Below are 12,232 nucleotides of genomic sequence, written 5' to 3' on the forward strand. Positions count from 1 at the left end.
AGCTATCATTTCTACGCTCTACTATGATGCTCACTTGTCCTTTATACCCTCTAGTGTGCAGCTTACATATCTTTGTTACTCTCTAGCTTGCAGCCCACCTGTCTTTTCTACTACCTAGCTTGGAGCCCACCTATCATTTTCACAACCTTGCATAGAGCTTACCTGCTGATTTAATTCTCTAGCTTGGATCAGTCTTGTCTTTCTGTTATCTTGGGGCTCTACTGCATGGAACACTTCTTTCATTTGTAGCATGAAGCTCATCTGTCTTTTCTACTTTATAGCATGAAGTATACCTTTTATTCCTTCTTCATAATATTGTTTCTCTATTAATTTCCTCAGATGGTATATACCTGTACTTTCTATTTCCAAGACTGCAGCATGTCTGTTCTTTCTACTTCCAAGAACATAGCATGCCTGTCCTTTCTATTTCCAAGCCTAGACTTCACCTGTCTTTCTACTGTCTAGCAAGGAGTATGTTCAAGTCTTTGGCATGGAACTTATTAATGCTTTTTACGATCTAGCATGAAAAGAACTTACCCTTTCTACTCTATTGCCTATCTCTCCTATAATTTTCAGTTGTGTAGAAAACACATGTCTTTTCTATTCCATAGAGAACATTGTGGATCACTTGTCCATTGTATTTCACAGTATGGCACTCAACTGTCCTTTCTGTTTTCAGATTAGAGCTCTCCTGATATTTATACACCTTAGTCTTGCCCTCCTATACTGTTTATCCTATTCCACAAAGCTCAGTTGTTCTTTCTATGAAATAATACTCAACTTGGATCCAATTACTAGCTTTCAGCTCACCTGTCTTTTTCTACTCTCTACCATGGAACCCCCAATTCCTTTCTACTTTCTATCTTGGAGTCCACCTGTCCTTGCTATGTTTTAGCTTGGAGCTCACCTATCCTTTCTTTTCTGAAGCTTGGGGTCTATCTGTGCTTTCTACTCTCTTACATGGAGCTCATCTGTATTTTGTACTGTCTAGTTTGTACTGAAGCACTTCTGTTCTTTCTGCTTTCTAGATTAGAGACCACCTGTCCTTTTCTACTTTTTAGCTTAGAGTCCACCTGTTCGTTCTGCTCTCTAGCTTAAAATCGATCTGTGCTTTCTACTCTATCTGTGCTTTATTTTGCTTGTAGGCCACTAGTCCCTTCTATGTTTTACCCTCTAGCTTGGGGGTCTATTGCATTGAACTCTCCTTTCCTTTTTTTTCTAGCATGAAGCTTGCTTGTCCCTTCTTTTTTCTGTCATGAAATGTAACTATTATTCTTATGTCATCATTTCATCACTCCTATGACTTTAATTTTCTGTCCAGGAGAACAGTTGGAGCTGACCTGTCTTTTTGCTATATAACACTGCTGTCTTATCAGTTTCATTCCACAGCATGGGGATCACTTGCCCCTTCTATTCCACAGCATGGCACCTACTTCAGCTCTTTGCTTTTTCACCCCAGTAGATTTCTACATTTGCCTCATATCATTCACCTGCCTCACAGTAAGCATTCCAATACCTGCTACATTGCACATGTCTGTATTTCAAGTTTTTCTCAACTTACCCATGCCATCTTTGCCTTACAGTCTCTGATATATTTCCTATTCCAATTTCCTTACACAATTTTTGCAAATTTCCCCATCTTGTTTTCATCTATGAGTGTAATGATTTAACATCCTGCAGATTCTACCAGATAAATAATTGTTCTCATGGTTAGCATACTGTATATCTAGTTCCTGTTCTTTTCAAAGCTGCCCCCCTATTCCAAGCGCCCGGCCCCTAATCTATATGCTGGATGCATGGATTCCAATGTTTTTTTTAGAAGCACTTGATTAGATCCTGCGGCCTCGTACACACGACCATTTTCCTCAACAAAATCCTACAGGAAACTTGGTGGCAGAGATTTTTTGCCGAGGAAAGCGGTTGTGTGTGTGTTTTTCGTGGTTCTCGGCGAGAAAAAAAGAGAACAAGTTCTCTTTTTTCTCGTCGGGAGTCTCAATTTCCTCGTCGTGTTTCTTGTCGGGCTGGATTACAATGAGAAACACGTTCGTGTGTATGCTTAGAAACCCGCGCATGCTCAAAATAAAGTATGAGACGGGAGCGCACCTTTTGGTAAAAGTAGCGTTCATAATGGAGATAGCACATTCGTCATGCTGTAACAGACTGAAAAGCGTGAATTGTCTCTTACCAAACTTTTACTTAACACGCAGTAACATTTAATTGGCAAAAGCAGCATTCTTTGCCACGCCCCCCCCCCCCCAAAATATATATATATACCACCAGCAACCACTGAGCCGCACAGGTGATTTTTCCACAGATTACTCATTATAATTTAACTATGTTTCATTTGAAGTACATTTTATATCACTTAAAAACATAAATTCTGTTCCTGTGCTAAACAATGAGTTATTTTTAAAAATCAATGCAGCATACATTTAGGATTAACATAGCTATGGATTTTCAAACCCTTTTAACATTTGTTAGAAACCCAAATTTCTTACATTTAGATAGAATGAGTAAAGATTACAACCTATAACAGGTTTTATTGTTATACAAAACTCCGCTAGAGAGCGGGCATAAAACATTGCTCCTGTTTTGGGACAGGAAGTGAAACAGACAAGATAAAGCATACAGGATTTCTAGAATTCCCCTACTCAATTTAAAATATTACTTCTCAATTTGTTGCTGTTAGAGATATTTCCTCAAACTTTCTGATGTGGGGACAACCTTTTTACCAGAAAAAGAAGGTGGAATCCTTGCCCATGCTTACCACAATAAAAAAAAAGTTTTGGCCACATCAGATATGCCGTTTAAGAGCATGTTGGCCCACTTCTATTTAAACAGAATGAAAACTCCAACAAACAAACAACTTCCCTTCCAGGGGGCTTCCACCATCAATACAAAGTTAACAATATTCAGCCTCCTGGTTTCTTTGGCAGCCCTGCTACTCAGGCCTTATGCTTTGGTCCTCCTGACACAGCACTCCTGAGCTGTCGTACAAACGCAGTAGCTCTGTCAGCTCTCTGTCTCTTTCCTGGAGCTCCCTGCTGCTCCATCTCTTAGGCTCAGGCCTCTGTCTGTCCTGTCCCAGACAGCATGGTGCAGATAAGTACACTTCTCTGGCTTCTCCATTGCAACCACATATGGACTCCTCGGGAGGATGGAGCCCTGGAGTATGGTCAGATCTCGGAATATAAGCGTTACAAACTCCTGCATGCTTAGCCCTCTGGTTACTGGCAAAACCTAGACCCTGGGTTAGAGACCCTTTGTCACTTCCACTCTACTCTTTAAAACCATTGCGAGACAGAGCTATTCTATGAAACAACAGGAATGAATGCTCTTATTAGTTTGTGGGAGCAAAAACTCTTTGTTTCTTAACCACAGCTGCTCAGCTATGACATTCCATAAAGTATGAATAGCCTAATTTAATTTTTATTCATAGAAATGGATGTTGTTCTAAAAACTGCAATGGGGTTATACTGGGTTCACATATATGCGGGTCCCGTTTTCATGCAGAGTCCGGTGCAGCTTCCATTCAGTGCAAGTCAGTTGGAAATTTGACACTGAAATTACACCTGGACTGAAAAACCCACAGAAGTCTTTTTTAATATGCACCACATCCGGCTCCATTGTATAAGCATGAAATTCAGGCAATTCCCATTTTCAGAATGAGGGGCCAGCAATCCCAGTCTTTGTGTTTTTCTCAGCAGGTAACAAGTTCATAGCAATAATAACAACTCTAGTGCTAGTGAAAATGCAAGAGTTTTCTTCACAGTAGAAATAGTTGACAATTCTGGCTACTAGTCAGTGCAATCTTCATTATGTCTCTGTGAAATTGAGCTAAAGTAAAACTGCTGTGGAGAAATGTCTCTCGTGGAATCATCAATTGCTAAAAAGCCAGCAGGTGATTCAACCCATTGGTGTCCAACCAAAAAATAAATAAAAAATGGATAGCTTTTTAAGTACACAGAATTTGTTTCTATAACTTTTCTTTCATGCCAAATTACAACTTTTTGATCCTTTAACACACTATAAATGTTATTCTACAACCACCTATACTAGAATACCATATGATGAATATTACAGTAGAAAAAACACTCTTGTTGCAGGGATACTTGGAATGGCTTTGCACTAAATGCTTATGGGAAGCATGAATGTAACCAGTATGACTGTACTGTTTCCTAAGACAGAATCAGACATTGCATTCATTAAAAATAAATATATAAATTGATGTCTGTAATTTTTTCATTTTCCAAACGACCTGCATCCAATTTATTTTGTACAGTGATACTGCTGACATCTGATTGATTATATTAACCTTAAGCTTATTTTTTCAGGTTGCATCCTGGTTCTGCTTGTATTTATATTTACTTCCAGCTATAGAACCTGCCTAGTTGTTTAAAATTTAGTTTTTTTTGCTGCTTCTCACAATAAATGCTTTGAGCTTATACAAACTCAGCAAGGACAATAACAAAAAAAAAATGCAATATGGGAAATAAAAATGTATTTGTATATGAGAGCAGCCGTTGCTTTTAGCTTTAATGCATCTAAAGCATACAGCCTAGAATGTCCTGTTTTCTTACTGGCTTTAACTTTACTCAGTAGCCCAGTTGAGCATGCACCAGCACCAGCACCAGCCAACGCAGAATTTGTGAACAAACCTGCTGCTTCCGCAAATCAAACTGCTACTGCTGAGCTATACACCGCCCAACACCCAGCATCACCGCTTCCAACTGCAGCTCCTTCCTCTGCCCCCCCTGCTGCTTTCTCACCTTTCAGCGAGAGGTAACGCTTTTTATTTGCTTATATGTTGTATATTTTTGCTATGAAGAATACAAATATTTAAAAATATATATTAAATTAATATAAATGTGCATGTCACCATGGCAAATGGATTAAGCCAACTGCGTAATAGGAAATATCAGAAGGTGTCTACACAGATTTTGTCTGTTCCCATCTTACACATAGGAGTCTCTGCTCAGGATGGGGGGTGTTCCGAACTCTGACCAACCTGGAATTTTTTACATTCCACATCCTGCAGCAGCAAGATATTCATTAAAAAATATTGCCACCTTGCAGTGCTGCGATTATTATGTTGTTGGTCAAATCAACTTGCCATAATGACAGATTTAATATTAGCAGGCCTTTTTAGGATTACAAATCATGTTTACTTGTATAGAAATTACAGAGTGCAGTCCACCATTTTCTGAGAATGAGCCATGGCCATTATTTAGAAAGAGAAACAGTCTAGAAAATACGGATCCAGAACAATTGTCTGCCTTCAGAATACTGTTAAGGAACTGATTGTTTGACAAAATGACAATTTCAGGGATACAGATATCTAGCACTGGATATGTTTAGGAAATCATATATAGATATACAAATAAGAATTGAGAATCTTTAGCTTTTAATTTTAATTTAAGATGCCCATGAAGTAAAAATACAATTTTTTTTATCATGTAATTTATGTTAACATGTATGTTGTGTACTTTATGTGTGTTACTAATGACATGCAATCATTAAAGATCACGTTCTACTTTGCCATATACAAATTACTGCTGGTTTAGCCACCAATATTACAAATATTCTGTGTAATCACACAATACAAAATAATATAAGGTCATCTCAAACATACAGAGATGTTTCTAAAAACATGAGCCTGTTTTGCATGTAGCTTGCTAAGCGCAAGAGAAAATATCCTGGGCAGCTAAAACCCCAAAAAATTATTCTATTCAAATAGTCAAAATATGCGACACCCAAAATAGTCATTTTCTTGTCATCGAGGGTGCACTCACACTGGCAGTTTTGACCGATCCTGGAAATAGTTCACCTCCTTGGTCCAGTTCAAGGGGTTGTAAAACTCTACCTATACCCAGTGAAGTTATTATCCTCCGGTGATAAACAGAGATGAACAAATCCACCTACATGTGTTTTACCTGTCTATCTGCAGTCTTCTCTTCTCTACATCCATTCAAAGTGCTGAATTTATAAGCTTCTCTGTGAGTTAAAACAAAGGGGGAGGAGAGCTAAAGTTACACTCTGCAGAGCTCAGTGAGGAGAGGTCTGAGAGCTGATTGGAGGAAAGAGACAGGCCTCCCACACAGCTCACAGGAACAGAGCTTAGGCTGTCAATTAGCTGGAGGTCCCTTCCCCGTTATAATTTTTCTCTTGATGTCAGGAAAACTTGTCACAAGTGATTCATGCTGATAGCAGAGGGGTGAAGAAGCAGACATAAATGGCACGTAGTGCTTTTGATTGAGACAAGTATACACTAAACAGGGATATGCTTTGTTCATATATTATGTATGAGGTTTATAGCAAACTGTGCCCAGGACCAGATGTGGTCCTAGGCACAGTTCACTTGTGGTCTGGTACATTTCAGTTCAGTTTGAGTGCATACTGTACCAGAGCTCATAACTCTCTATAGATGACTATGCACAGAAGCAGTGATCACTGTGGTCTGGTTAGCAGAGGTGATGATGTAAGTGTGCTTGGGAACACGTGTAAGGGTGTCCAGTATGAGTGCAGATCAGTTAGAGAGTGGAGAGGGGGGACAATCAAACTTGGGCAAGGTTCAGTTTAACCAATCCTAGTGAGAATCCTCAAAGTTTTAATAATTAACAGTTAGAACACTCTAAGGGCTTTGCTACATCAGTAAAATCGGGTTGGTGTACTGTATGACCGAAGGTCAACCATGATCAGTCAAAAATGCATTTTTATAAGTTACGGAAGAGCTTTTACCACATACATATACCACATGTATATTTACGCTATACAGGTGCTTCTGTGCAGTTTACCCAATAAAATTTAAATATATTTCCTATTGCGATATGGAGTCAAGGACTTTCATAATTAATTGAGCCTTAAAGGCAACCTTTATATGAGAGAAAATTAGTTGTCACTTGCAGACAACTAGAATTTTCAGATGGGGAGGTCAGCAGTGGCATTTTAGTTGTCTGGAAGTGATGCTGATCCACTGGCTTACTACATTACAAATGTACAGATAATACTCTTTTTCTGAGCTGTATACTTTTTCCAAGTCAGTGATTCAGAAGGTACCAAAGCCAGTGAGTAGGATAACAAACAGGTAACTAGCACTTTCAAGAGGTCAACAATGGCAGACAAACCCTGTTTTTCTCTTGACAGGTTTATGACAGATATTCAGCAATATTTTTTGTATTTTGTAATGTGTGGTTATTTTTATGTTTATTCAAAAAATATACAATATGCCAACAGGATGTTGACAATGATTATCAAAGTGGATTAAGTAGAACAGTATCTAATGATATGTGTTGTTTGGAACTTTCATTGCTAGTAAATGCCTTGCTGTGGACATTTCATGGAATTGTGCTAAACAAGGGGTCTCAGCTGCATTTCATCCGTCTGTCTGTTTTGTGTCTCATGCATTGATGTGTCATTTGCAGAGCTCCAACTGCTGCAAGCATCTCTCCTTCACAGAACAAACCCAACCAGGGCGCTAAGAACCTATCTGCTGCAGCCTCCACTATATCTTGCGCCATTTCTTCACAGTCTAGGTATACATTTGCTTCTTTGCCTCATGTTTTGAACATGTTTCCATATCTGTTTACTGTTCATGCAACAGGTCATTGTACACAAAGTACGCTCTTGATAAATGGTTGGAACACAAAGGTTCTATGCAATAGCTGTGATAGCTGTTCCTTGTAACATTATTTAACAGATAATGACATTGTAAATGTCGAAAAGGTTTTACATGTGCTTATTTTGCAAGATGTAAAAAATAAAATAAACTGCTGATGACTTTTAAAGCAAGTGCTTACGTTGTCTTGAAGTTAGCAGTGGTAGTTTTATTTACATTTTGTAAGCACTGATAATAAAGTGAGGTTTGAATTTATTGGGTTTCTCAACTTGCCTGTTAAGACGCTCCTTACTGCTTTACGGAATAAGCCAAATGTTTGTGTTAATTATGTCAGGGTTGCCTTCCAGCCATAAAACCTGCTTTACAGAAAATAAAATACAAGACAAAACCATTTAAGCACCTGTGAATGTGAGAACTTTGTATTGAACTAATGATTACCTTTAATTCTTATGCTAGGTTCATCACCATTTTATTTTCTACAAAAAAGAAGAGACATTGCATGATACACTTAAAAATTCAGAGGCATTTTTCTAATCAACATGGGCTCTTTCTATTCTAATTTCTTTCAAACACCCAAATTTTCTTCAATACAGGAAATGTGTTATCGGAGCTGGAAAATTTCAACATCTAACTAAATTTTCATATTTCAGCTTTGAGGGTCACAGCCAAACAAGAATATGCATCTTGTGTAAAAAGTAATTACTTTCTAAATGATTCAGCAGGAACCATTTGAAGCTATGTTTGAATTTGTTTCCCATTGCATTTCAGTGATGTGAGCTCCTGTACAAAATACAGACTTTTAAAATAGCTGTGTACAATTAAAGGAGCCATTTGGAACTAAAACTGGGCCTCTCATGCAACAGTTGTTAATATGGCTGCATTACATAAAGGTTGGGCCAGGTTTCAAAGGTTAGGGTGACTGAAAAAATACATAACATGAAGAATAGCAGTATTGATAGTGTTTCCTGTGTTTTAGACAGATGGTAGTTACTGTGCCAATTATCTATGCCATTTAATTTGTCTTGTTTTCATTGCCAAATAATTGTTAAGCCTTGGAAGTATGTCATAAAATATATACAGCTTGCCTTGGACTTTAGGTACTGCAGTGCTGTACCATATTTCAGAGTGCTTGTTCTCTGTATATATTAGGTGTGTTTAAGCCTAGGTTCACACTGATGCAGTGTGATTTGAAGTGGTTCAGATGTGAACTTGATCCTGTTTTCATGCAATATGGATACAGCTGGGATTTCTGTCCAGTGGTCGCTCTCTCTCTCTCAACAAACAGTACTAGAAAATGTGCTGGAATTGTATTACTTTAGGGCAAATAAGTGATTTGCCTGCAGTTTCCATTCAAGTCTATGGAGCTGCAATAAACACGCACAGGAACCTTTTTTTAAATTGCATCCAAATCGCACTGCCTACAGTATATGTGAACAGCCTCCACAGAAACACATGTTATATTACATGTAATCCTTGGGTTCTGGAACATATTCGAAATCCCATCAGTGTGAACCATGGTAAATGACTAATGGATACCAGAGTGTTAAGTCCCAGTTAGTTATACTTAATTTAAAATAATTTATTGAGATCATTGTGTCCCATTAGCTTTTGTTATACAATAGTAATAGTTTAATAATCATACATAGTAAATTGTACTATAATGTGGCACTCAGAAATCAGTAACTAATAACTGGCAAGGGTGTTTGGCCCTTATGCATTTCCAGGTTTCTTGGTCTTTCACCAAAAGTCATTCTTGACCAATAAATCTTACATCAATTACTTAAATAGACAACATTTTTCACTATGCTTATATTTACAATTAGCACTTACTGATGCTGGCCTAGCATAGTAATTCATTATGCCTTTTGTCAATAGATTTCTTCGCCCTCTATCACTTAAGGACAGTGTGTGGTCAATACGACTACTAGACATGTTTATTATAGACAATGTTTCCAAACGACGAGAATTTATTTAATTGCTTTCTTTTATCATTTAGTACATTTCTAATTTACCAAGCAAGTGCATTGGTCATGATTACAAAAAAGTAATTTTTCCACCGCTAACTGATTCCACTTAATTGGATATTGCTCAGATTCATTTATTCCAGCTTGTGATAGTCTCCAGCCTCCCAGGTGTTGTGTTATAAATGCTTCCTAGGGGTTGACTGCAAAACACACCTTCCTAAATATTAATTCTCGACAGAGTTTAACATTGAAAGATGAGAACATAGAAGTACGATTTGAAGTTATTGTAAATGATCACCTAGTAAAATGACCCATTATTTTTAAAATAGAAATGAAAGACAAAACATTTGTGTATAGATATTAAAAAAAATAAAAAATTATAAATACCTTTTCTTCCATTTTTCCTTCTCAGCTACATAAGGCTGGGTTCACACTGCCGTACAGAGTCCCTGTTCACCGTTTCAGGTCCGATTTTGGTCCAAATGTTTGGCTGAATTTCGAACCTGAAATTAACCAGAAGATGCACAGGACTCCTGTACAATTTGCTCCGGAGATGCGAGGACCAGCTCCATTGAGAGCCGGTCACAATCTCCTGACATGCGAATTGGATGCGGGGGGAAAACCGCATCCAATTTGAAATAGTGTAAACCCAGGCTAAGAGCTGGGGGAGGAGAAGCAGCAGTACACTGAGCTTACCAGTAAATGGCTGTGCAGCAGGGGTGTGTAAGGACAAGTCTGATCATTGAAGGAGAGCAGGCTGAGTTCTTAGAATAGCTATAGAATTGACCACGCTGTGGGGACTATTAAGAACACCAGGGATTTAACATAAATGAAGCAATGCAAAGAGAACAGGATACTTAGCACATGGTACAGCAGGCACATATCAGGAATATGAAGTGTTGGGGTAACAAACACTTTAAGACCATGCTATGCAGGTGTACTAAAGTACTAAAGAAGAGGTAAAGGTGGTCATGTGGTCTTTTTTTAATATATTTGGCCAAAAAGGGGGGGGGTGTGCAGGGAGGTTTTAGGAAGCAGTCCATGAATAGTTTTATGAATCCTGGACTGATCAAATGCACTACCAGCCACAGGACAGCAGCAGATAAGAAAAATATTGAGGATGACTAATAGAGCCAAAACTACCAGTATCAGAACACTATTAAGTAGTATTAAAAAGCACACTAGCAAACCACTGATTGGAAACTGTGAAATTTGCAGTAGACCAGTAGGAATCTAGATCTTGTTGGATTAGTTTTCTCACTGAAATTGCCAAGCTCATTTAGGAAATTTCTACATTTATCATGGTCTTGGATTAAACCAGATGAAAAAAATCATAATTTACCTTTTTTTCTCTCCAAGTCTTTGGAATCAGTATACCAGATTATGCACATTATTGCCAATATTTCTACTGGTGAAAACTGTATCATTATTTTGGTCAAACAATGAAACTCAAATAACAGGAAATCTCTCTTATAACGTTTTTGAAGGCCTGATCAAACTAAAGTTTCTTTCCCAGGATGCTACTTTCTAACATTTAACTCTTACAACAGTCTTACATCCTGATATGTTCCTTTTTTTCCTATGCAACTTTTTTTCACCGGGTAGATACACATATAGGTCTCCCATGCTGCCACCAGCCTTGGAAGCCCTTTATATTACACCTATATTCACTACTTCACCTCTGCTCAAGAAGAGAAACGTACCAACTAAAACAACAAAAAGAACTGGTGTCTCATATCTACCAAGAAAAGTATCTCCGAGGTACAGCTACGGCAGCTGGGCTAGATATTAACAAGTTCCTACCTTTAGTGCTGAGAGGTCAGCAACTCTTCATCCACTGTCAGACAACAAGGATAAAGCTCTGTTGTCAGACAAGACTTAAAGGGAAATCATCATTTACTATGAATTGCATTTAGCATTTTGATATCTTGTTGGTTGGTCATGCTTCGAATGAAACATCTATAAGGATACCATAATTTTTTTAATATGTGATTTAGAAGATTAAAAACAATGACGTCCCACCATGAAAACAAGTACATACATTTTTTTGCAGGGTAAGAAATTGATTGGCATAACCCCAACATTTCTGAGAATATGTTTGGGGGAAATTAATCCTGGATCTGTAGTATGTACTTACAGTTTTCAGGCACCATGCCAGGTCTCATGCCTCTCTCTCCAATCATGGTCTGGACTGCACCAACTCCCACCATTTGTAGATTAATTTAAGTTAACTCTTTACACTGCTTGCATATAGTTGAATAAACTTCACTGCAAAGGCAGATTCTGGAGATAATTCACTCCACACCATTTTATGACACGTTTCACCCCCTACATGTGCTTAGTTGTTTAGTCTTTCTATAGAAACAAAAAATACAGCGCTCGAGGATGGAGTACGAATCACTTTATAGTCTTTAAAGTATTGCAAAAAATACACATGAACTAAAAATATAAATAAAAACTGCACACTAGGCAGAAAGTTTACACAAGCGAATCTATTGCAAAGTCCCCAAACACTTGAACAGTAACCATAAGGTGATGGTGGGATAGCAACCTGAAATCACTGCTGGGAGAAAGCTTCCAACCAAAGTACACTTCTGTAGTATATGAAGGTGGTACGGCCGTTAGTAAACCTCTAAGCAGGGAGAAGAAAAAC

At 38.0% G+C, this 12,232-nt stretch overlaps 1 protein-coding gene across 1 annotated transcript in view; it reads left to right on the plus strand.

Annotated features, from left to right (window-relative positions):
• Window positions 1-12,232, plus strand: part of LOC120910437 (LIM domain-binding protein 3-like) — a 66,712-nt gene that overhangs the window by 9,856 nt on the left and 44,624 nt on the right. Inside the window, exons 3-4 of the mRNA XM_040322195.1 lie at window positions 4,603-4,782; window positions 7,422-7,532. Coding sequence (XP_040178129.1) covers window positions 4,603-4,782; window positions 7,422-7,532 — 291 coding nt within the window. The remainder of the gene's footprint in view (window positions 1-4,602; window positions 4,783-7,421; window positions 7,533-12,232) is intronic.

This window comes from Rana temporaria, chromosome 8, assembly GCF_905171775.1.
Source record: "Rana temporaria chromosome 8, aRanTem1.1, whole genome shotgun sequence".
In the NCBI taxonomy this organism is placed as follows: Eukaryota; Metazoa; Chordata; class Amphibia; order Anura; family Ranidae; genus Rana; species Rana temporaria.